The sequence below is a fragment of the Urocampus carinirostris genome, chromosome 11 (genome assembly GCF_059441175.1).
Source record: "Urocampus carinirostris isolate Australia breed hairy pipefish chromosome 11, RoL_Ucar_1.0, whole genome shotgun sequence".
Classification (NCBI taxonomy): domain Eukaryota; kingdom Metazoa; phylum Chordata; class Actinopteri; order Syngnathiformes; family Syngnathidae; genus Urocampus; species Urocampus carinirostris.
Genome location: NC_142359.1, coordinates 23,779,033 through 23,802,477, shown reverse-complemented (window position 1 = coordinate 23,802,477; position 23,445 = coordinate 23,779,033). Strand labels below are relative to the sequence as shown.

At 39.7% G+C, this 23,445-nt stretch overlaps 1 protein-coding gene across 1 annotated transcript in view; it reads left to right on the top strand.

Moving 5' to 3' along the window:
- Positions 1 to 22,253, top strand: part of LOC148356844 (xylosyl- and glucuronyltransferase LARGE1) — a 126,592-nt gene extending 104,339 nt beyond the window's left edge. Inside the window, exons 9-15 of the mRNA XM_088347298.1 lie at positions 7,544 to 7,669; positions 9,231 to 9,386; positions 10,675 to 10,844; positions 12,045 to 12,323; positions 13,977 to 14,123; positions 14,189 to 14,384; positions 15,730 to 22,253. Of these exons, the coding sequence (XP_088203424.1) occupies positions 7,544 to 7,669; positions 9,231 to 9,386; positions 10,675 to 10,844; positions 12,045 to 12,323; positions 13,977 to 14,123; positions 14,189 to 14,384; positions 15,730 to 15,927 (1,272 nt within the window). The 3' untranslated portion in view covers positions 15,928 to 22,253. The remainder of the gene's footprint in view (positions 1 to 7,543; positions 7,670 to 9,230; positions 9,387 to 10,674; positions 10,845 to 12,044; positions 12,324 to 13,976; positions 14,124 to 14,188; positions 14,385 to 15,729) is intronic.
- The last annotated feature ends 1,192 nt before the right edge of the window (positions 22,254 to 23,445 follow it).

Here is a 23,445-nt window from a genome sequence, read left to right as displayed (position 1 = left end):
TAACCCTAAATAACTACAAAAACATATTCCTGAACATAAAAAAAAATTAAATAAAAAAAAATAGAACACGTGACCTAGACAAAAATGGTGTGGTGGGGGATATGGCAAAGCTGAAAACGTCATCCTCCATCTCTCACTCCACACCACTTTGTCCTGCGTTCTTTTTACCTAATGAGCATGTAGGTGCGGTGGGAAAAAAAAAGCATAAGGGTTTTTTTTTTATTCATTTGGTTATTGGTAACACATACTCAATAAAGAAAATTGGTAATATTTAACATGTTAAAGGAAACTTCAAACGATGCCCCCCACCTTCAGGCATACAGATTTAGATATGGTGCAAGGTGTACCAAGACAAAATTGAGATTTGTTCTTAACTTTGAGCATGCAGCTTTTAACCAAATGTGCTCTGTAGTCCAGAATATACAGTAATCAGCCTAGGAACCCATCTGTACCCCCTCTTTAATTCAGGTACAGAGCTTGAGGGGTGTAAACAAGAACATTCGAAATGCCCGAAGGTGGGTAGGAGAAGATCACAGCAACAAAGTCCAACTGCTTCCCACAGGCAAAGGTCGAGTGTCTTGAGCAGGACTGCTTCCCCAAGAAAGGGTGTAGATCCCTATAATGTTTCAATTAGGAGAAAATGCATGGTAACTATTCATTAACAGTTGTAATGATAAAATGTTTGTTTTTGGGCACTCGCATTGTTTTTCAAAGACAGCTGATTTTAAATAATCTCATTTTCCAGAACTATTGATTATGTCTGCATTCTCTTGTGAGATCAAAGTAAAACAGTCCTATTTTATACAGTTACACTGTGACCAATAGATGTCACTGTATACTGTGTGCAACCAAAACGAGTGCTAAATAGCACAGGGAAGAATGCAAACTACGGGGACTTAAACTGATCAAACTGCTAGGTTTTTTTTTGTAATTGCTTTCCTCAGCTTTTTGCAAAGAAAGAAAGAAAAAGAAAAAGAGGGGGAAATGAGAAAATAAAATGAGAAAAAATGCATTAAAAATAAAAAAGGAAACAAATGAAAAAAGACAGAAAAGGAATAGAAAATGAAAATTAGGGAAAGGGAGAAAGAAAAATACAAGAGAATTTGGGTTAGCTTACTTATTAATACATAAATTGGCTCTTATCCAATTCATTTGCTGACTTCCTGGACTAGATTTGATCACTTTTTCAAAAAGATTAATGTTTCAAATCCGCCCACCCCATTGTCCTCTTTATGATTTGTCAGAAAAAAATAGGACTGCTCTGTGCAGCTAAAATCGGATCGTGTGCCCTCTTCTTCGTTTTTGTGTGTCCATAACTGACAAAATAACCATAAAATACACTACGAAATAATGCCAGGGTTCGTATGGGTGCTTGAAATCCTTGAATCCGCATGAATTTGAATGCCGTGTTTTCGAAGACTGAAACGCGGTTGTATAAATGCACAACATGTCCGCTTGAAAATGACGCTGACATTACTATCTGGTGGGTTTTTTTTACCTTTGAATTTCTTCCCTTATGATCAAGGGCAGCTGGCACTAGTTTGTACGGCATTGTCCAATAAAGAGGGCAGCACGGCGGCGCAGTGGTTAGCGCTTGTGCGGCACAGTTCATGTCATGGGAACCTGTCGTGGGTTCAAATCCAGCTCCAGACTTCCTGTGCGGAGTTTGTATGTTCTCCCCGTGCTTGCGTGGGTTTCCTCCGGGCACTCCGGTTTCCTCCCACGTTCCAAAAACATGCATTTCAGGTGAATTGGCCGGTCCAAATTGTCCCTAGGTGTGAATGAGCGAATGAGTTGTCTGTCCCTGTGTGCCCTGCGATTGGCTGGCAACCAGTTCAGGGTGTCCCCTGCCCACTGCCCGGAGATGGCTGGGATGGGCTCCAGCCTCCCCCGCGACCCTAATGAGGATAAGCGGTACGGCTGATGAGATGAGATGAGATGTCCAATAAAGTGACATTGCCCCAAGAGGACAGGTGCATGCTACACCTGAACAGAGCATTACGAAATTTGTATCAATGCAAGGACTACTTATCAATTATGGGCCTTACAAAGAATTAAGGTAGCGTATACCAGTGCAACTCTGAAAAGTTGCCTGCCCAGCCATAATGTTGGATGCCCCATTTTTCACAACTTGAAACACAATAAGACGACTAATCGACTAAAACATTGTTGCAAAGTATTAAGGGTTGATAATCAGAATATATAACAGATCAACACTTTAAAATTTAGTTTATTATAAATCTACTTCTAACTTTCATTGCATGTATATGACATCGCTGTTTTCCATCTGCCATAAGTATGTACCTGTATTCACCCTTCATTCATGTTTGCGTTGAGTCGTCTGCTACAAGCCACGTTAACTCCTCTTTCCACGATGCTTTTAATGTATGTTTACGTTTTGTAGCGTCATCAGTTTAGTTAGCTTCTTTTGAATATTTTTTTCTGGGGCTGAGGTTTTGGCTTGATTCCTGGTAAGGATATGTCAGAGTGTGCCGTTCCCTCATTCATGAGAAGATAAGCAGGACATTGTAGTTCAGCCTTTAAGCATATTTATTCCTCAACAGCAAGCAAACAAGAACACAGCTCCATTCAATACAACATGGCAATCAACAATTAGCAAAACGAAAAATGGTGCGTGCGTAATGACGTCACACAATGGAAAACATCTTACCGCAATACCACGAGTAACAGCGCTATTAAATTGACACATCTAAACAATTCCTATCCACTTATCCATTTTCTTGTGTTCTTTGTGCGTCTACTTTGGAAAATGATATGCAAATGTACGACCTTATAACGCTTGGGAGAGTCCGGAAGCACGAAGTTATTCGATGCAGGCTTCTGATTGGCTGCTGAGTATGCAAATTGCCAAACGGACTACAATTCCGAAATTTCCAAACGAACCGAAATTCTGAAATTTCCAATTTTCAGACACTGGTAACAGGAGGAACTATCTGAAAATGAAAATCTAAGCTACATATTACTGTCATTTTACCCGACACCAAATGGGGAAAGATTTGTCTCAAAAATAGCATCCAGATCAACAAATATGTCCGCCATTTGCTCAAGATCTCAAAATCATAGAATCAGGATTCACACCCAATTTCCTATTTTAATGCTCCTAGAGAAATTGAAAAGATTTGGCTTTGAAAGTCCTAAAAAGTGCTTGAATTTGGACATGGAAAAAAGGTGTACGTCCCTTGTAATGACAAAACCTGTGACAAAAGACACAAAATATTAAAACAAAGTAAATACCAAAATGAATAAATGACAAAATAATGTCAAAAAGATCTGTGCAGCTGCAAATGGGATCTTGTGCCGCCTGTCGACTTTGTTATGTGCGTCTGGCGTGAAAACGGCTTTCCTTTCCAGCGCGTGGAGAAAACGAGCGCTAAACGTCTTTTGGCGCCGTCATTTTGGCAGTCGGCGAAAATGGAAATGACGCTCACTGGAGCGACGCCTAAATGTGAAGAGAAACGAAAAAAAAAAAAAAACCTGACGGACGTTTGATTTTTGTTATCTCTGCCGAAGGTGGCCCAACTCGCTGTTAGTTTCATGGGGCTATTACTTTTTAGCACAAGGACAGACATAGCTTTGACACAAAGAAGAGATGTTTGCAAACAAAGGTCATAACTTACTGGAAATATATCTTCTGGTCTGATGAGACAAAGATGAAATTATTTGGCTCAGATGGTGTAAAGCATGTGTGGCGGCAACCAGATAAACAAACAAGCATGATGTTGGAGATGTCATGGTTTGGGGCTGCATGAGTTCCCTTAATGAAAGGTCCATTTCATTAAGGGAAACACAAACTCAAGGATGTACTGTGGAAAACTGGGCCAGAGAATGACTGGGTCACAGGACAATGTCCCAGGCTGACAATGACCCAAAATAAACTTTTAAGATAATCAAGGCTTTTCTATAGGGGCTAATGGTAAAGGGGATGGACTGGACAAACATGTTTCCAGATCTAGATCCAATAGAACCTATTTGGGGCATCCTCAAACTGAAGATGGACTAACACAGGATCTTCAATATCCTCCAGCTCAGTCATGTTGTAATGGAGGAGTGAAAGAGCATTCCTGTGGCAATTTCTGAGCCTTTGGTGAAATCCATGGCCAGGAGGATTAAAGTGGTTCTACAAAATCATGGTAGCCACAAAGTCTATATTGAACTCCAGGAACTTGTACTTTAGGGTGTACTCACATTTGTTACAAGGGATTTAGCTACGAACGGCTATAATTCGAGATATAAATTTACACTGCTATATAAGCTTTACACTGACTACCTTTAATTGTGTTGTGGGTGTGTTGTTCGATTAAACATTATGATGAAATCTCTGCAGAGAATTGAGGGGTGTACTCACCTTTGTGACATACTGTATTTCCTTGGTACAAATATTGATATTAAAGATAGTTTGATGATCTGAAACCTTTGTGAGTGACAAATATGCAAAAAAACAAATAAATCAGAAAAGGGCCTAATACTTTTCTATTTGTGGATAATGGCTCTGACAGTGGTTCACTGGAGCCCTACTTCAATCACTTTTTTCTAATTTCTTCTGGAATTTCATTAGATGATGTCATGTCAGTTGTGTTCTTGAGAGTCTGTAGCCTTCACTTTGTGTAGCGTAAGTGTTTTCTTGATACAACACAGGTTGTGGCAATCGATATTGGGTGAGGCTTGTATATTGAACTAAGCAAGCCTAAAACTGTGGTTGTATTTCTTTGGGTTGTTTCCTTAATATAAAAAATCTGAAAAAAAAATCATGTGATCTGAAACCTTGGTGAGTGATAAATATATAAAAAAAAAAAAAAACACAGAAACCAGGAAGAGATAGCTCCTCCTCCAGCAAATTTGTGTATAGGAAGCTTGCTGGTTGTCTTGACGGGCGTCCCGCTCAGCGTTTCGAGAGCAGGCCAAGTTGTGCCCCGTCTGCTGATCTCCGTTTATGAGATTTTAATTAAACCTTCATTAAATCCGCTCCCGCAAGGTATGCACTTTGCAAAATGAATGGGGGGGGATATATGGGGGGCTTCTTGACTCACTTCAGCGTTCCATCTGTCTCCAACTGTACGAGCCGTTCAGGGGCCCGTTATTTCACATTTTTGGATTTTTTCTTATTTTTTCTCTTTTTTCTGTCTTTTTTTTTACATTTTCTTTCTTTTTTTATTTCATTTGTTCTTTTCTTCATTTTTTCCCTTTTCTCCTTTGATTCTTATTCTCCATTTTCTCATTTTTTCTGCCTTTATAATCTCCTTTTCTTACTTTTTCAATTTTTTTTCCTTCATTTTTCTTTCTTTTTTTTGTTTGTTTTGTTCGTTTCTTTGTCCTCTCTTTTCCCTTTCCTTTTTACTTGTTTGGTTTTTGATTCTTTTTTTGTCGTGGTTGCCATGGCGCCCAATTGGCCCCGCCCGTGTGTGTCACGGTTGCCGTGGTGCCCATTTGGCCCCGCCCGTGTGTGTCACGGTTGCCATGGTGCCCAATTGGCCCCGCCCATGTGGTGCCAGCTGCGGCTCGTTGAGAGATTGACTTTCTGTTTATATGCCTGACTCGTCCGTCGTACTCTTGCTTGAGGGTCAGCCTGTCAACAAACTTCTGCCCCACAAGACGTGGGTTCTGTCCTGTTTTCCTCTGATATCTGCACCCCGGTATTGTTCCCGTTTATTTTTCTACTGTTTAATTTCAGGTTCCACTTTTGTTTCCGTCTATTCTTGTCCTGTTGGTTAGTTTCTCCAGTTTTGGTTCCCGTGTAGTTTCTCCTGTTTATTTTCCCTGATTCGTTATCGATCTCGTCGGTCTCTGGCGTCCTGTCCTTCCACGCCAGACCGGCTTCCTAACGTGCATGAGACGCGATTGGGTCCTGTATCGTTCTGGTTCGGACACTTTTTACTTGTTTCCTCTAACCCTTTTTTTCTGTTTCTCTTTTTTTTATTTTTCTATTTTTATTCTTTTTTGTATTGCTCCGGAAAGGCTGGGCCAAAATAAAGAAGCAAAATGCTGCTTTTTGGTCACTTTTTACTCCCCGTAGGTTGTATTCCACCTTGTGCTTTATTTAGCACTCGTTTTTGGGCGCACTACACACAGCGACATCTAGTGGTCAAATATCACACACATACATTTTGAGTGAAATTCAAAACCCTTTAGTTCAGTCGGTTTGTCTTCAATATGATCAACTATATCTATATCTTAGATATTCTTTGCCGTATCTGCGTTTGGCACGTATGCGTACCCACTGTGTGTTTTTGGAGTGTCAAATTAAGAGTGTCAATTCTCACAAGCAGGGCATTATCACCATACACCGTTAATAAATGTAACACACTCCATTATGTCTGTTCTTAGCATCGTTTTGCCCTGGCGAAAAGACCTGTGACCCACAGAAAACAGGTCCGTGACCCACTTTTGGGCCTCGACCCTCCAGTTGAGAAACCCTTCTCGTTATCCTCTCCAAATACTTTTCATCTGTGCCTGAATCGGATCAATACGAGATGCTCATTGTGGCGAATATAAAGCAAGCAACATGAATCTGGATGTGAACGGGATTGATTTAGAAATGACATCGCTAATGGTTTGAATTAGAAGCAGCCTTCAAAAGTTGGACTCGGGCGCCCCCTACGGGAATCTTCGTTAAAGCCTCACTTTTGTGTTCATGATGAATGGAGAGTTCAGATATTGATAATTATTACAAATTTCTTCATTTTTCCTCTTTTTTTCATTTCCGTCTTTTTTTCATTATTGTGTTGACTTTTTCTCTTTTTTTCTTCTTTGTTCTTCTTTGATTTTTTTGTGCAGTTCTTTAAGACTTTTTTGATTAAGGGTTATAAAAATAAATGTCTTGTTTTTTTACTTTTCCAACATTTTCTTCATATGATCTTTCTATTTTATTCAATTTCTTCTTTCCTTCTTTTTTCCTATCCCGCTCTTTTTATATTTTTTCTTCTTCATTCTTTTCTTTTATATTTTCCTTCTTTCTTTCTTTACTCTTTTAACTTTGTTTACCCATTTTTCTTTTCTTTTGTTTTTATTCCCTTTCTCTTTCCTTTTTTCTTTTTTTAATTTCCTCTTTCATTTTATTTTCCTTCTTCTTTCTTTTCCCTTTTCATTCTTTCGTTTTTACTTATTTCCCTTTATCATTTTTCTTAAATTTTCCTTGAATCGTCTTTCTTTTCTTTTTTTATTCTCCTTATTCTTGTACTACCTTCATGTTATTCTTCTTTCTTTATTCTTTTCCTTTTTTCTTGTTTCCTCCACTTTTTTCTTTTTTAGTTATTTTATTCCTATTACTTTTCTTATTTATTATTTTCTGTCGTTTTTCCTTTTTCAAATGTGTTCCCTTTTTTTGCCTTTTCTTGTCTTTTCACTTTTTTTATCGCTTACCAGCTTTTCTTGTGTCTTTTTTGTTCGCTAAAGGCTCAGAAAATAAGTGAGAAAACGCTCACTTTGAGTCTTCCTTTTGCTTTGTAGCACTCGTTTTTCTGTTCCATCACACAATATGGTGGCATTCGGTCCCTTTAAATAAATAAAAACTGGTATTTGTGTCCAGGATATCTTCAACGCGGTGATCAAACAGAACCCCTTCCTGGTCCACCAGCTGCCTTGCTTCTGGAACGTTCAGCTTTCGGACCACACTCGCTCCGAGAAGTGCTACAAAGACGTGTCGGACCTCAAGGTCAGACTTCCTCACCATTATGGCCGCAACCGCCGGTTGATATTGTCCACAATTAAATAAAACGTAGAATAAGACGGATTCCATGGTCTACTATTGTCGCCGGACTGGTTTTTCCAACAGAGTGAGGCATCTCTACATGATTCTAATCTTTGACGAGAGACGCTATTGCGCAATAGGGTCTCCGGCGCTAATATTAAGAAATGATGCCGAAAACATGAAATGGTAAAAGGACTGCATTTCCCAGAGTGCTTTTCAAGTCATCGAAGACCTCCCAAAGTGCTTTACAATGTATTGCACACTTTCACATTCATACACACTTACACATCGATTTATGTCTTTCTTTCCTTTTGTTTTTCACTTTTTCTTTTTTTATTTTCTTCCCTGCCTCTCTCTCTCTCTCTCTCTCTCTCTCTCTCTCTTTCTCTGACTCTCTCTCTCTGACTCTCTTTCTCTATCTCTCTCTCTGACTCACTCTCTCTCTCTCTCTCTCTGACTCACTCTCTCTCTCTCTCTCTCTCTCTCTCTCTGACTCTCTCTCTCTCTCTCTTTATCTCTGTCTTTTTATTTACTCCCTATTTCTCTCTCTTTCTCTCGCTACTTCCCTCTTTCTTCTCTCTCTTTATCTCTGTCTTTTTTATCTACTCTAACTATTTCTCTCGCTCTTGCTACTTCCCTCTTTCTTCTCTCTTTATCTCTATCTTTTTTATCTACTTTTCTCTCTTTATCTATCTCTCTCTACTTCTCTCTCTCATTCTTTCTCTACTTCTTTCTCTCTCTCTTTATGTACTTCTTTTTCTATCTCTTTGTATGTTTCTTTCTCTTTCTTTTTTGATTTTTCACTCTCTCCGTCTCTAATTATCTTTCTTTTTCTCTCTCTATTTACCTTTATCTTTTTATCTATCGCTCTCTCTGTCTCTTTATTTTTCTTTCACTCTCTCTTTATATATTTCTCTCTCTCTCTCTCTCTCTCTTTTTGTTTCTCAATGCATGTAATTCTCTCTATTTCTCTCTCTTTTTATCTAATTATCTCTCTTTTATCTAATTGTCTCTTTTTTATCTAATTCGCTCTCTCTTTCTTTATTTATTTCTCTCTCTCTGTATTTCTTTCTCATCTATTTATTTTACTCTCTCTATGTATCTTTCTCTATACATCTCTCTTTCGCTCTCTCTCTCTCGCTCGCTCTCTTTATGTATTTGTCTCTCTCTCTCCATCTTGATGTATTTTTCTCTCTCTCTTTCTTTCTTCTTTATGTATTTTTCTCTCTCTCTCCGTCTTTAGGTATTTCTCTTTTGCTCTCATTCTTTATGTGTTTTTCTCTCTCTGTCTCTCGCTCTATTTCTCTTTTATTATCATTTGCCACTTATCAAATCAATTTCATACTAAATTTTGGAGAAAAAAACAACAACAAATGTCCAATAATTCAAAGAATCGTCTAAATACTCGTCGACTATTTAAATATTTGTGAGTTGCGTCCCTACTTTTGACTGCTGCCAAATGGTAACCGAATTCCGGAGGAGGTCAGACTCAGGTTTGTTTGTTCTTCTGTGGCGCCCCCTTCAGGTGATTCACTGGAACTCCCCGAAGAAGCTGCGAGTGAAGAACAAGCACGTGGAGTTCTTCCGTAACCTTTATTTGACCTTCCTGGAGTACGACGGCAACCTGCTGCGACGGGAGCTCTTCGGCTGCCCCAGCGAGGCCGATCGCAACAGCGAGAACGTGAGATGCTGCGGCACCGCCCGCTGTCTGTTTGTGCTCCGTTTGGCTTTTAGGGGAGACTTTTTAGTGTTTTTTGTATGATCAATTCCTGAGATAAAATAATGTCTTGCTTTAATACCAAAAGTACTTTTCATTCGTTTATTGATATGTTTTGCTCCCTATTCTTCTTTCTATATCTATTCATTTAGCTTTTTTCATCTTTGTTTTCCTTTTCCTTTTTTGTCTTCCTTTTTTTTTTTATATCTTTTAGACTTTTCTTTTTTCCCTTTCTCTTTTTTTCTCCTTTGCACTTGTTTGTTTTCTCTTTTTCCTTTTTTGGAATATTTTTTTTTTTCATTTATTCTTGTTATTTTTTCTCCCTTTCTTCTTTCCTTTATTTCTTTTAGTTTTTTTCTCTCTATTTTACATTTTTTCCGTCTCTTTTTTTCCTCTATTTCTTTTTTTCTTTTTCATCTTCCCTCTTCTTATAGCCTTTTCTCTTTTCCTTTTTTCATGTTTTTGTCTTTTTTTCTTATATCCTTTTTTTACTTTTTAAATTTTTATTTGTTTACCTTTTCTTTTCACTTTTTCTCTCCCTTTAACCCTTTTCTTATTTTTCTCTTATTTCTTTCCGTTTTCCTACTTTCTTCTCTCTTTTCTCATACTGATGGTCCAAGAGCTTTCAGTCGCTCTCCCTCCCAGCTCTGTAACTCATTGCAAGGGACTTCCGAAATTTCACAACTTTGGCCATCTTCACATTAGGACTCAAAAGCCATCTTTTTCAACTTGCCTATCCGTAATAAAATGTCTCACATGCCCCCCCCCCTTTTTTCTGTAATTTGTTTTATTTTTGTATTTATTAATTGTTTCGGTCAAACCTTCCTGTGTGGAGTTTGCATGTTCTCCCTGTGCTCAAATGGCACTCCATTTTTCTGCCACGTTCTAAAAACATGCATGTCAGGTTAATTGGCCAGTCCAAATTGTCCCTACGTGTGAATGAGCCTGTGACCAGTTCAGGGTGTCCCCTGCCCACTGCCCGGAGATAGCTGGGATGGGCTCCGGCACCCCCGCGACCCTATTGAGGATAAGCGGTGCAGGCAAGAGAAGAGGCTTGTTTCGTTTATTCTGGTTTTGTTATTTTAGATTCCGTGTACAGCAACCTTGAGTTTCCTGAAAGACGCTTTGATATAGAATGTATAATTAATAGTATTCCTATTATATAGCGACACCTAGCAGTCAAATACTACACCCTGTCCCTTTACATGAACAATTAGATTTTTTTTTGTGTTTGCTTTCTGGGCGCCAACAGCTCCAAAAGACTCTTTCGGAGCTGGACGAGGACGACCCGTGCTACGAGTTCCGGCGCGAGCGCTTCACCGTGCACAGGACGCACCTCTACTTCCTGCATTACGAGTACGAGGCCCCGAAAACGGCCGACGAAGCCGACGTGACCTTGGTGGCGCAGCTCTCCATGGACAGGTCGCCTACAAAAGTCTCAATTGCGTCGTCCACGTGTTGTATACAGTGTTACTTCTACATACGAGTTGCTCGGGTTAACAGTAATGTGTAGGTGGAAAATCCTTTTGAATTGCAATGGTTCGAAAAAAATGCACAGGGGCCAAGCCCAAGGGAAAATAACAGATTTAAGTATTTGATTTTTTTTTTATATATATATATATACCCAAAGAGCATAGGTCTCGAACTCACGGCCCGCGGGCCACATCCAACCCGGCACACAATTATATCCGGCCCATGAAATCATTTTATATACATTGTTGGGAATTAAATATTAAATAGTATCGTTTACCAAACTGTTCGAATTAGTTATCTGACTCCAATAACCAGACACAACCTGCATTCACCCAACAATGCACGCTCGTTTCTTGATGGAAAAGATGAACAAGAAAAGCCGACATTTTCACACGGGGGCAGATTTAATTTCATTAGCAATTTAACTAAATGAACTCCATCGAATATGGACGAATTAGCGTCGCTCGAGTCTCTGTGAAGCCTCTCTGAAGTCCTCCAGCCGTTTTTCCCTCAGCCCACGTCTTTCCGCAAGATGGTGTGCCGGCTCCTCCCATGGGCGTGCCAAAGAAGCCCAGTGTGAGCTCCACCACCTCGCCGCGATGTCTAAAAACTCAAAACAGCGGAGAGTGTTTCTCAAACAATGCCTGTCGTCCTCCGTCAGAGTACTGTTATCAACAGAAGTAGACAAAATATTCGCAAATAAAGTAATGACAATACAGAGACTAAAGCTAAATATGTCCTCACTTCTTCAAGTACTTACTGTATTTTCCCAATGTTTTTAATTTAGAGGATGGATGCTAAGCTAGCCGGCTCCCGTCGTATCATTTAGGCACCATTACTAGTTGTAAGTTTCTAATTTAGCGAAGTGGGCTAAACAAATAAAAATAAAAATGTTCTATCTAAAATTTATTCAACGGAAATGTTTTTAATTAGAATTTGATTGGAATACAATAAGTACAAAAATATTTAATCATAAACAACGAGAAGTAATGAACAGGTGAAAACTAGGATAAAATAATGTATTGGTATAATCTCGGGGGCCTTAGAAAAACTCCTCTTCGGCCACATCCAGCCCGCAGCCACAACTTTGACATAGGTGTTGTACCGGATCAAAGGAAGAAGGGATTATTTTTGGTTCTTTTTTGGTAGACTTCAGATGCTGGAGGCCATCTGCAAGCACTGGGAAGGCCCCATCAGCCTGGCGCTCTACCTGTCGGACGCCGAAGCCCAGCAGTTCCTGCGCTACGCTCAAGGCTCGGAAGTTCTGATGGCCCGCGCAAACGTGGCCTACCACGTGGTCTACAAAGAGGGACAGTTCTACCCGGTCAACATGTTGCGCAACGTGGCTATGCGCAACGTCAACACGCCATACGTGTTCCTGACCGACGTTGACTTCCTGCCCATGTACGGCCTCTACGACTACCTCAGGTGAGACCTAGCTGCGGTGGTTCAAGGTCCGGGGACCAGACCATACCCTGGGGACCCGACCTCGGGGACCGGACCTGATCTTGGCGCCCTGACTTCGGGGACCGGACTTGATCTTGGAGACCTGACCTCGGGGAGCTGACCTGATCTTGGGGCCCTGACCTCGGGGACCGTACCTGTTATCTGGGACCGGACCTCTGGGATTATACCTGACCTCGGTGACCAGACCTGACCCTTGGGATCAGACCTGACTCCTGGGATCAGAACTGACCTCGGGGACTGGGCCTGACCTAGGCGACCGGGCCTGACCTCGCGGACAGGGCCTGATCTCTGTACTAGTGATGAGAATTATGGCTCCTTTTAGAGAACCAGATCTTTCAGCTTACCTCACAAATAAAAAAAAATCATGGAGCCATTGCGTTCGTGAACGAAACATCACTATCTCAAAGGAAGCTGGCTCCTTATTGGTGGGGATCAAGCTCCTGTAGTTCCCCTCAATGAGCTGTTGCATTCGCACACGGCGCTTCACTATCTCGAAGGCAGCCAGCTCCCCTTGGTAACATCAAAGAGTCTGTTCATAAAGCAAATGACACTTAATCACCTCCAAAAGAGCCACCTCCCATTCTTTACTTCAAAGAGCAAGCTGGTACAGCTTTCATTTGCCAATGACGCATCACTACTCTCGTAGTTCACTTCAAAGAGCTATTACGTTTGCCAATGGCACATCAACATCTTGATTGGAGCTGGTCTCTGATTGATGGAGAGCTGGCTCCTGTCATTCACTTCAAGGAGTCTGCTCATAGAGATGTTACATTTGCAAAACAACACATCACTATCTCAAAGAGAGCCGGCTCCCAGCATTCGCTTCGAGGAGCCATTCCGTTCGGAAATGACACATCACTATCTTGATGGGAGCTGGCCTCTGATTGATGAAAGCTGGCTCCTGTCATCGACTTCAAAGAGCCAGCTCATAGAGCCCTCAGGTTCGCCAATGACACATAATCATCTACAAGAGAGCCACCTCCCATTCTTCACTTCAAAAAGCAGGCTTGTACAGCTTTTATTTGCCAATAATGCATTACAATCTTAAAGGGAGCTTGTTCCCCTTGATCCCTTCAATGGGCGCTAACTCTTAATCGGTTGGGAGCCATCTCTCGTAGTTTACTTCAAAGAGCTATTACGTTTGCCAATGGCACATCACTATCTTGACGGGAGCTGGCCTCTGATTGATGAGAGCTGGCTCCTCCCATTCACTTCAAGGAGTCTGCTCATACATTTGCGAACAACACATCACTATCTCAAAGGGAGCCGGCTCCCATCATTCGCTTTGAAGAGCCATTACGTTCGGCAATGACACATCACTATCTTGATGAGAGCTGGCCTCTGATTGATGAGAGCTTTCTCCTGTCACTCATAGAGCCCTTAGGTTCGCCAATGACACGTAATCATCTACAAGGGAGCCACATCCCATTGTTCACGTCAAAGAGCAGGGTCGTAGAGGCATGACATTCGTTAGCGAAGCATCGCGATCTATAGTTATCTCCATGTCAAAGAGTCGGCTCACGGAACTGTTACGTTCTCAAAGGGAGCCTGCTCCCGTTGTCAAGGAGCCATTACGTTGGCCAACGACACATCACTCCTCTCTTCCCCTTTCAGGAAGTCGGCGTCCCAGCTGGACATGGCCAACAGCAAAAAGGCGCTCGTGGTGCCGGCCTTCGAGACGCTTCGCTACCGCCTCTCCTATCCCAAATCCAAAGCCGAGCTGCTCTCTCAGTTGGACATGGGGACGCTTTTCACCTTCAGGTAGCGGAGGAAAAATAGAAAGCCCGGACGTCTTTTCCCGTTTTTTTTGACGGCTTCCTTCGCAGGTACCACGTGTGGACCAAAGGCCACGCCCCCACCAATTTTGCCAAATGGCGGACGGCCACCACGCCCTACCGGGTGGAGTGGGAGGCCGACTTCGAGCCTTACGTGATGGTGAGGCGAGACGGACCCGAGTACGATCGCCGATTCGTCGGCTTCGGCTGGAACAAGGTGGCGCACGTCATGGAGCTGGACGCGCAGGTAGGAGCCCATCGGGTGCTGAAGGGGGGAGGGGCAAAGGCAAAAGAGGGCTGCTTACAGTGAATGGGAAATAAGCTAAAACGATCTGTTAGCATTAGCATCCCGAGAGTGCTGACCAAATTATGAGGGATGTGTTCTTTTTTCTCCCCTTTTCTTCCTTAATTTTAAAAAATATTTTTTCTCTTAATTTTCCTTTTTCCACTATGTACTTTTTGTTTTTGTTTTTCCTTTTCTATTTTCTTTCCTGATTACTTTTTTAAATTTTTGTTTTTATTTTCTTTTTATTGTTCTTTTGTTTTTGTTTTTGTTGTTTTTTTTTTGTTTTTTTTTTAAAATTTTTTCTTTTAATTTTCCTTTGTTTTTCTCTTTTTCTTTTGTTTTATCTTCCTTTGTTTTTCTTTCCTTTTTTCATTTGTCTTTGTTTTTTAATCGTCTTTATTTTCTCTTTCACCATTTAATTTTTTTCTTTTTTTGATTTCTGTATTTTCCCTTTTTTTTAATTTATTTTTTTATTTATTTTCCATTTTTTGCTTTTCCCTTTGTTTATCTTCCTTTTCTTTTCGATATTTGCATGTTTTTCTCTTTTATATTTTCTGTACTTTTTTGTTGTCTTTTTTGATTTTCTCTTTTTTTCTTTTTCTTTTTTCTCTTTACCTTTCACTTTTTTTAATTCTTATTCTTTTATGTATTTTTTTTAATTTCTAATTTTCTCCCCTTTTTCCCATTTTAACAGTATTTATCTTTAATTTGTCTTTTTTTAATGTCTTTATTTTTTATTTTATTTTCTTTCCTAGTTGAAAGATGTTTGTTACTTTTTTCTGATTTTATTTTCTGTATTTTCCCTTTTTTAGTTTTTCTTCAATTTCATTTTTTCTTTGTCTTTTCCAATTTCATTTTTGCTTTTATCCTTTTTTTGTCTTTTTTCTTTCATGTTTTCATTTTTTTTGTTTTGTCTTTCCCTTCATATTTTTTTTACTATTTTTGTTTTTGTTTTTTCTTTTTGTTTTTTCCTTTTCTCTTTTTGTTTTCATTTTCCTTTTTTCTCTTTACATTTCCCTTTTTTTAATTCTTATTCTTTTTGTCTTTTTTTCATTTTCTTTCTTTTCTTTTTCCCCTCTCTTTTTACCAGTTTTTGTTTTTGTCTTTTATCTTCTTTTCCCTCTCTCCCTTCTTTCTTTTTTTGTTGCATTCTTCTTCTTTTTGAACGACTGACCCCGAGCCCGTCTGTCCTCGTTCCGAGGGACCCGTAGCCCCTTCCGATACCGACAACGCGCATCAGACCGAGCAGGATGCAGCCCGTGATTTCCCGGGCCGCGTTTCTGAACCGGCTTCCGTTTGTGTTCAGGAATACGAGTTTGTGGTGCTGCCCAACGCTTTCATGATCCACATGCCGCACGCCCCCAGCTTCGACATCACCAAGTTCCGCTCCAACAAGCAGTACCGGCTCTGCCTCAAGACCCTCAAGGAGGAATTCCAGCAGAACATGTCACGACGATACGGATTCGCCGCCCTCAAGTACATGACGGCGGACGACAACAGCTAGCCGGCCCGCTACGTACACGCCGCGTCCTTTCGGACTCGTGATTCCTCACGAGGAAATTCGGCGTTGGACACGGAAAACTCTGACTTGGATCGAGGGAAACGCCGTCATAACAAACAGTGTGCATGAGTGTGCGTGTGAACCAGGAAGTCGCTTTGCACACCGTCTACAACGGGGGTAGGCCAACCTTTTCGGTCGCCGGTGTTGTGCCCAGAATTGTCCCCTCCCCGCCCAGAATTGCCCCCCCTCCCCTACCGGGGGTGCGTACACCTCACTCATGTTATAGATAGATAGATACTTTATTCATCCCCGTAAAGAAATTCACACTTCCAGCAGTCTCCTTTGTTGTTTATTAACAGATTAACAGGATGACTTTGGGGTGCTGTGTTGTAGTTTAGCCACAGCGGAGTGGATGACGTCACACGCTAGTCCAAAAGTTCGACATCCCTGCGGCAGATGGAAATCTTTGTGCCCAGGGATACACCACCTCGTGTTAGCGAGTCCACCTCCTCTTCGCTTCCTGCAGGCTTTCGTGTCTCTGTCTAACGGCGCTGAAGCCGGATAGCTCCGGGTAGTGCCACTTTAGCATCCGGGATGCTAGATGTGAGCCACGTTTCCGTAAAACACAGCAAACTGCACTCCCTGTGCGCTTTGATGGTTTTTACCAGCACAGCCAGTTTGTCGGTCTTATTTGGTAGAGAGTTCACATTTACCATGATTACGGATGGTACCGAAGACTTATAACGCCGCTAGCCGCTTAGCTAGCTCCGGCTCTCCATCCACGATAGGGCCCCCTCATCACGCAGGCATGAGAATTCTTCAGGGCAAGGAGTTGATTCCTCGAATAAACACATTTTTGTGTGTTAAAACCCATAACGTTAGGCTAGATAGTAATCCAAAGTGTAGTTGCTAAACGGGACGAAAAACACAGAAGATAGAAGCAGACAATTAAAACAATAAATCACAAAAAGTGCGAAATAACACGGAGCTGCTGGTAAGGCGCCGCTTTGATCTCCATGTTATGTCACTGAAACCAATTACCTGTCAACCTCCAGGGCTCCATGTCCGTACAAACTGTCGTATTTTCCCTTACAAAATACAAAAAAATCTTACACCATATTTTTTTTCAAACGGGTTTATTTATGTAGTTTACCATGTCATATTGTACATGCGTTTCGTTATATCCTATATATTGTTAATTAACATTTTGTTGCGAGATACTGAGTTGCTCGACATGAATGAGATTTATTATTAAAAAAAACTTCAAAAACGAAGTAGCTTGGCATTCACTATAGAAGGAAAAAAATCCATGCAAATATAATTAAGTAGAAAAAATAAATTTTCTTATTCAGATTATGAATTCATTTTCTGCATTAAATTATTTTTGGTAATATACTGATTTAAGGGTTGACAAACCTGTCTTTTTTCATTTTCTCCTTTTATACTTCCTTTTTTTCTTAACTTCTTTATACAACATAATAATTTGTAATACAATGCATCAAAGCAAGTGAGCCGTTTGAGAGCCGGCTCTCTTTAATGAGTTGAGCCGAAAAAGGCGGTTCTCTAAAAAGAGACGGACTTCCTTTCACTACATAACTACCACATGAAATCCGAGGCGGCAGATGCGCACAGTAGCATCAAACCGCTCGCTTCGTTTGCAACGAGAAAAAACGATACCGAGATAGAGGCTACCACGGCGAACTTGTTTGACTTGATTGATTTGCCATTTCGTGATAGTCGGTGTATAATGGTACCCATTATTGACAAATTTGCGTTTTTCCGTACAGATTTTCTTGTACGTCGTACACGACTTAAAACGCATAATAAACGTACTTTGTACGGCAAAAACGTTCTGGTTGACAGGTATGTAATTCTTGGCGGGGAGACAGTTTTTCACACAACACCGACCGCATTTAGTTTAAGAATTTGGCCGAGTCAGGAGGGAAAACATGATCGCTTCAGTTTCCGATCCGATACGACGGCAATACGCGGGGGGTAAAAAGATCATCGAGACCAGGGGTGTCAAACTCATTTTAGCTCAGGGGCCACATTGTAGCCAAAGCACTCTTGCGAGAGATGGTCTCATAAAAGACTGCGCTATAAGGCGCACTGGATTAAAAGGCACACCCTCAAAAATAGCATTTTGTATGTTTTTCATTCATAAGACGCACCAAACTATAAGGCGCTGTCCTGTAAGCTATAATAAAAACCTTCATGTGTATTTTCAGTTTGTGGGTTGGTGGGTGTCTCCCTTAACCACCATTTCCTGCGGTGTGTCTTGGGCAGGTACACCCTCGTGGCACCCATCCCTCTCAGATACATATTAATGAAATGAACTAATAGGTGCCGTGGACTTTGATCACCAAACACGGTGTCCATTCGAACCTGAGTCGTGGCGGTGTGAGCGTTGACAATTTACCACAAGATCTTGTGAGAAATGGGATTAGACCTTATCTCAATATCACACTATTTTTACTCTGTGATTTGCAAAATGCATTCTTGTCACTCCATTTCTTCACCTGTGCATCAATAACTTTACGGTTTAATATATATGCATACGTAAAAGAGCTTGTGTAGTATTTAGTTAAAATACTTTCCTTTTTTTAATTTTTTTTTTATTTTTTACTTTTTCTAATATTCATTTGTGAACATGTGAACTTAAAACAGCGGTCAGATACCTATGGCTCGTTTCATGAGTACATAGGGCTGTTTGATAAAATGCTACCATATAAATTCCACTAAAGGGTTCCAATTTTGGTCACATCAATGTCTGATTTGGTGCATGCATGACCAAAGCTACTCTACTCATGCGTACTGTACAGTACTGAATAAAAAGGGCACAGTTTTAGCTACAGTTTACACCAATAGACCCCAATTTGGCTGTGAATTATTTACATTGAAGCTCATTGAATTATGTATGTTCACTGTTGAGACACTTAATGATAGAAACCCACAAAACAAACTGTAATTACCCACAAATGCCAACAGAGTGCATATTACGATATGATTGGGTGAGCGGTACGGGTGGACAGAGCTATGCAACACACGCGCTAACTGTACTGCAGGGAAATACATCCATAAACTTTTTGTTTGCAGTTTTTGGAGACATGATTAAAAATGACTCTGCTTGCACCCTGATAGAAAAAATTGAAGGTCAAGATGAGCCTCAATGACCATAAGTAACTTTGGGAGGATGAGAAGTTTAAAGTGGTATATTTGTTGATATGGGAAACAGGTTCTGGCATTATTATTAGTTCATAATATTAGTTCATTATACTCTTGGGGATATGAAATAAAATGAAATGATCTACATTTATATAGCGCTTTTCAAGTCAAGCCTTCCCAAAGCGCTTTACATTGTGCTTCATATTTCCCAATAGCGGCCGTGCAGCCATGTAAGGCGCTAACCTGCTTATTGGGGGTATTAGGGGTTCAGTGTCTTACCCAAGGACACTTAGACATGTAACACGGACGAGTCGGGATTCGAACTGGGATCCCTTGATCCCACGACGAGCGCTCTACCTCCTGAGGCACTGCCGCCCCATCATTTCTATGGTTTTTGACAAGGTTTGATGCTTGGCTCCACGGCTAGGACCTTGACTCAGCCTCTTGGCTGAGAGCAAGTGTCTCGGCCCCTTGACTTTGTATCGTATTATGATTTGACCGATAACGGATAATGGATAACTGATAAAGAATATAGAACAATAAACCTTACATTAGTTCAAATTATCTATGGTCACACAGTGAAGTAAAATGCGCTAAAAAAAGATTTTGTCTGTAGAGTGCGTTTGGCAGTTTTGCTGTATTTTGTCCTGGTATGGCTCTCTTTAAAAAATAAAAATAAAAAATTATATATATATATATTTTGCTATAACGGCTCTTCGGGTTAAAAAGGTTCTCCACCCCAGGTTTAAGCCATTAGAATGCACTATGCAAATCAGCATTCCCAACACCATGAGTAAAAATAGTATGATAATGAGGTCTTGTGTGCCCCGCCGCCGTCACTCGTCCTTGTTTTGAAGAACTAAATTTGACAATTTGACAAATTGTGTGCGTGGTACAAAAATATTTCATGAGTAGTACTTAGTTTTACCATTTCATATATATGATCACATCGTTACCATTTTCGTGGAGTCGGCCGAATTAAAAAGCCCGACGGGCTGCATGTTGCCCACGGATCGTAGTTTGCCCATCCCTGGTCTGCGGTATTTTTCCCCTCCGGACGTCACCACGGCGACCTGACAAGAGCCGGCCAATCAGCTGCGAGTACAAATCAGCATCCATCATCTTTGATCATTTTCCTTTGGCTGACTAGTTAGTTCAGTGGTCTCAAACTTGTGGCCCAGGGATCATTTGCGGTCTTTTGGGTGATAAGTTGAGGCCCCTGCCTTAATAACGTTAAAGGGACAGCGTGTATTATGTTGTATTATTCTGTCATGTAACTTATAACGAGTGCTAATAATCAGAAGTATAAATACAAACCACGGCAACTCAAAGTGACCACAAGAACCAGTATTTCTCTACTTTATTTTGCCCAGCCTTTCGCCAGCTTCTGGGTTTTTCTTGGGGTACCTTTAGCAGCAAGATGGCGGACAATCTTTTTGAATTAATCTGGGGTCCGCAACCTGTGGCTTTAGAGCCACTTGTGGCTCTAAAGCACTGCCCTAGTGGCTCTCTGGAACTTTTTCGGATATTTTTGGGGGGGTAAATGGAAAAAGATGGAGGAAAGAATGTATGAATAATTTTGTGGCGGTTTTCTGTAGAACAAGCATTCTTAATCCTTACTTACGTCGTAAATATATTTTGAATAAGTATTAAATGACAAATTTCTTGTATAAGTCTACTATACATTTTGAAGTAAAAATTGGTTAATATAAATTGATTGGTGAGGCTCATGTTATGTAAAATAAATAGAAATGTTTCAACTTACAAATAATTAAGAACAAGACACATCTATGTGATAGTTTGTGTATTTTTGCTAATTTCTAAGTCTTTTTTTTTTAAATAAATAACCGCTTTTTACCACTAGGAGGCATTGAATAATACACACTGTCCCTTTAGGTGTAGTCCTTGCTGACTATGGATGAATTCATTACTGATTGATTCATTTATTTTCACATGATTTTTTTTTTATTATCCTTTTTTGTGTAGTGAGTACAAACTGATAGTTGAAAACAATAGAATGTTTTGATTTGAACTGTTTTATGAAAAACCCAATTTGGCCCCAACCTCACCCAGACCCTAGCTCCAGCAACCCCCAGATAAATTGAGTTTGAGACACCTCAATTTCAAGTCACTTTTATAGGTTTTTGTGTTTTTACACTGAATTTTACTTGATCTGGTTTCAAATTATTATGAAACCACAATGTTGTGTCAAAAATCCCAAATTTTGCCTACAGAGAGGACTGATTGGCCTTCCAAGAATTGAAGCGCTGAAACATGGCGGCTTTGGTCGTCAACCATCGTATATTTCTTTTGTTGGTATTAACAACCAAAAATGGTTTTATATTTCAATATAAAAATATCAAAGTTTTTCTTGATCATGATTTGATCTGTTTTCGATGAAAAGTGATGAAATTGGAAAAAACGAAATTGTTTTTAATTTCAATAATGTCAGTTTGGCTCAATTGTTTTCCTTTTTTTTCATGAGGAATAATGGAGAATTTTGTCCCAACAATTCCATTGTTCTTTTGTTGGAAACTATAAAAAAAAGGTAATTTAGAGTCCAAAGCGGAAACCTACTCTTTTTAAAAAAAATCTTGTTCATTTTTTATTTTATTTTACTTTTTTTTTAATTACAAGTTAGGAAAAATGAAATCTGTATTGTCTTTGTATTGGGAAAAAATGTAATTGGGTGTTTTTCTAGATAATTTGGCTCAATAGTTTTGTTTTTTTTAAATTAACAAAATGTGTTCGCAATTCTTGTAAAAAATATTGTTTTTATATTCCTAAACACTCACAAGAACAAAACTACAAAAAAAAAATGCAGATTTTTATTTTTTCAAATCTTGAACATGTCTAAGAACTCAAAAACTGTTATTCTGTTATTCCAAAAACGTTTTTGGTTTTTTTTGGTCTTTAAACTTGAAGTCCCTTTTTTCCGCGCAATTTGTCTTGTTTTATTTTGAAAGCGCCTCCGTCCAGCCTGTTTTCCCCCTCTCGTCCACTGGAGCTGAACAATGCAGAAGGACGACGCATGGCGTGACGCGAGCGTGTGTGCGCGTGTGTGTATTTGTACAGTCTGCTGTGCGTTTGGCAAATTGGGGTAATCGATTGATTGTGTCTGATTGATGCTGCTACTTGATGCTAATAAAAAGTGTGGGAAAAAAGACCCCCTTGCCTGGACTCTTTCTCGCTGTCTAAAACAAAGACGAGAAAAAAAATGATAAAGAAAAAAGAAGTAGAGAATTTTAAAAAAGGAAAAAGAATGGCCGGAAAAAAACAAAGACAAATGGAAAAGGAAATAATAAGAAAAATAAAGAAAAAGGAAACATAAAAATTGAAAAACAGAGAAAAACGAAATGGGGAAAAATAATGAAGTTCATGGAAAAGGGGAAAAATAATGAAGAAAAAAAGCAAGAAAAAAAGGAGATTTTAATAAAAGGGAAAGAAAAGAAACGTGAAAAAGGAGAAAAATGAATAATAAATTAATTTAAAAAAACACATTTGACATTTTGTTTTAAAGCCCAACATTTATTTTTGTTTTTGTCTTTTCTCTGAAAAAAAACGGGTTCTTTTGCTGAACTATTTTTGGGGGGACCAATTTTTGTTCCTTTATTTTGGAAGCGCCACAATTGGCTGAGCTTAACGGGTATGCTTACTGTACAATTAAAATGAATTTTATTGCAACTTTAAATAAACGTGAACCCCCAAACATTTTTACAGCAATTTTTTTTCTAATTGTATTTTTTGCCTGTAGCTATTTGCATGCGCAAACCAGAAATAGCTGCCGTTGCCATTGAGCGGTCCCTTGCGGTAGCTTTAGGGACTGCACGGTAACTGGATTTCCTTACGTATGACGAGCAGGATTTTTGTTACAAATAAATCTCGCATATCGAAATTCTCCTGTTTCGATTGGTCATGTCTGACTGATGAAGCTAATAGATGTCTGATCTGTTTGTTGTCGTCGTCATGGAAACAGAGTGCAGAAAACAATGATAATAAAACCTGAAATTTAATAGATTCTCAATTACAGATGGGATTGGATCCTTGAATTGATACAAAGCATTTTCGAAATAATAAAAATGAACAGCTAGAAATAAATGCCATAGAAACAACTGTACACACAAATAAATCATGTACTACCTAGCTATATGACAACAATGCATCTTATTCATATACCAATTTTTCTTTTTTCTGTATTTACTTCTCATTCATTCTTTTCATGTATTCTTTTGTGCATTTTGTCGATATTTTGCCGAATGTTTCCTTGTGTTTTTGTTTATTTTGTCATGTATTTTTTGTGTATTTTGTTGTGTATTTGTTCCCGTGTATTTTGTCATTATTTTGTTCTGCATTTTG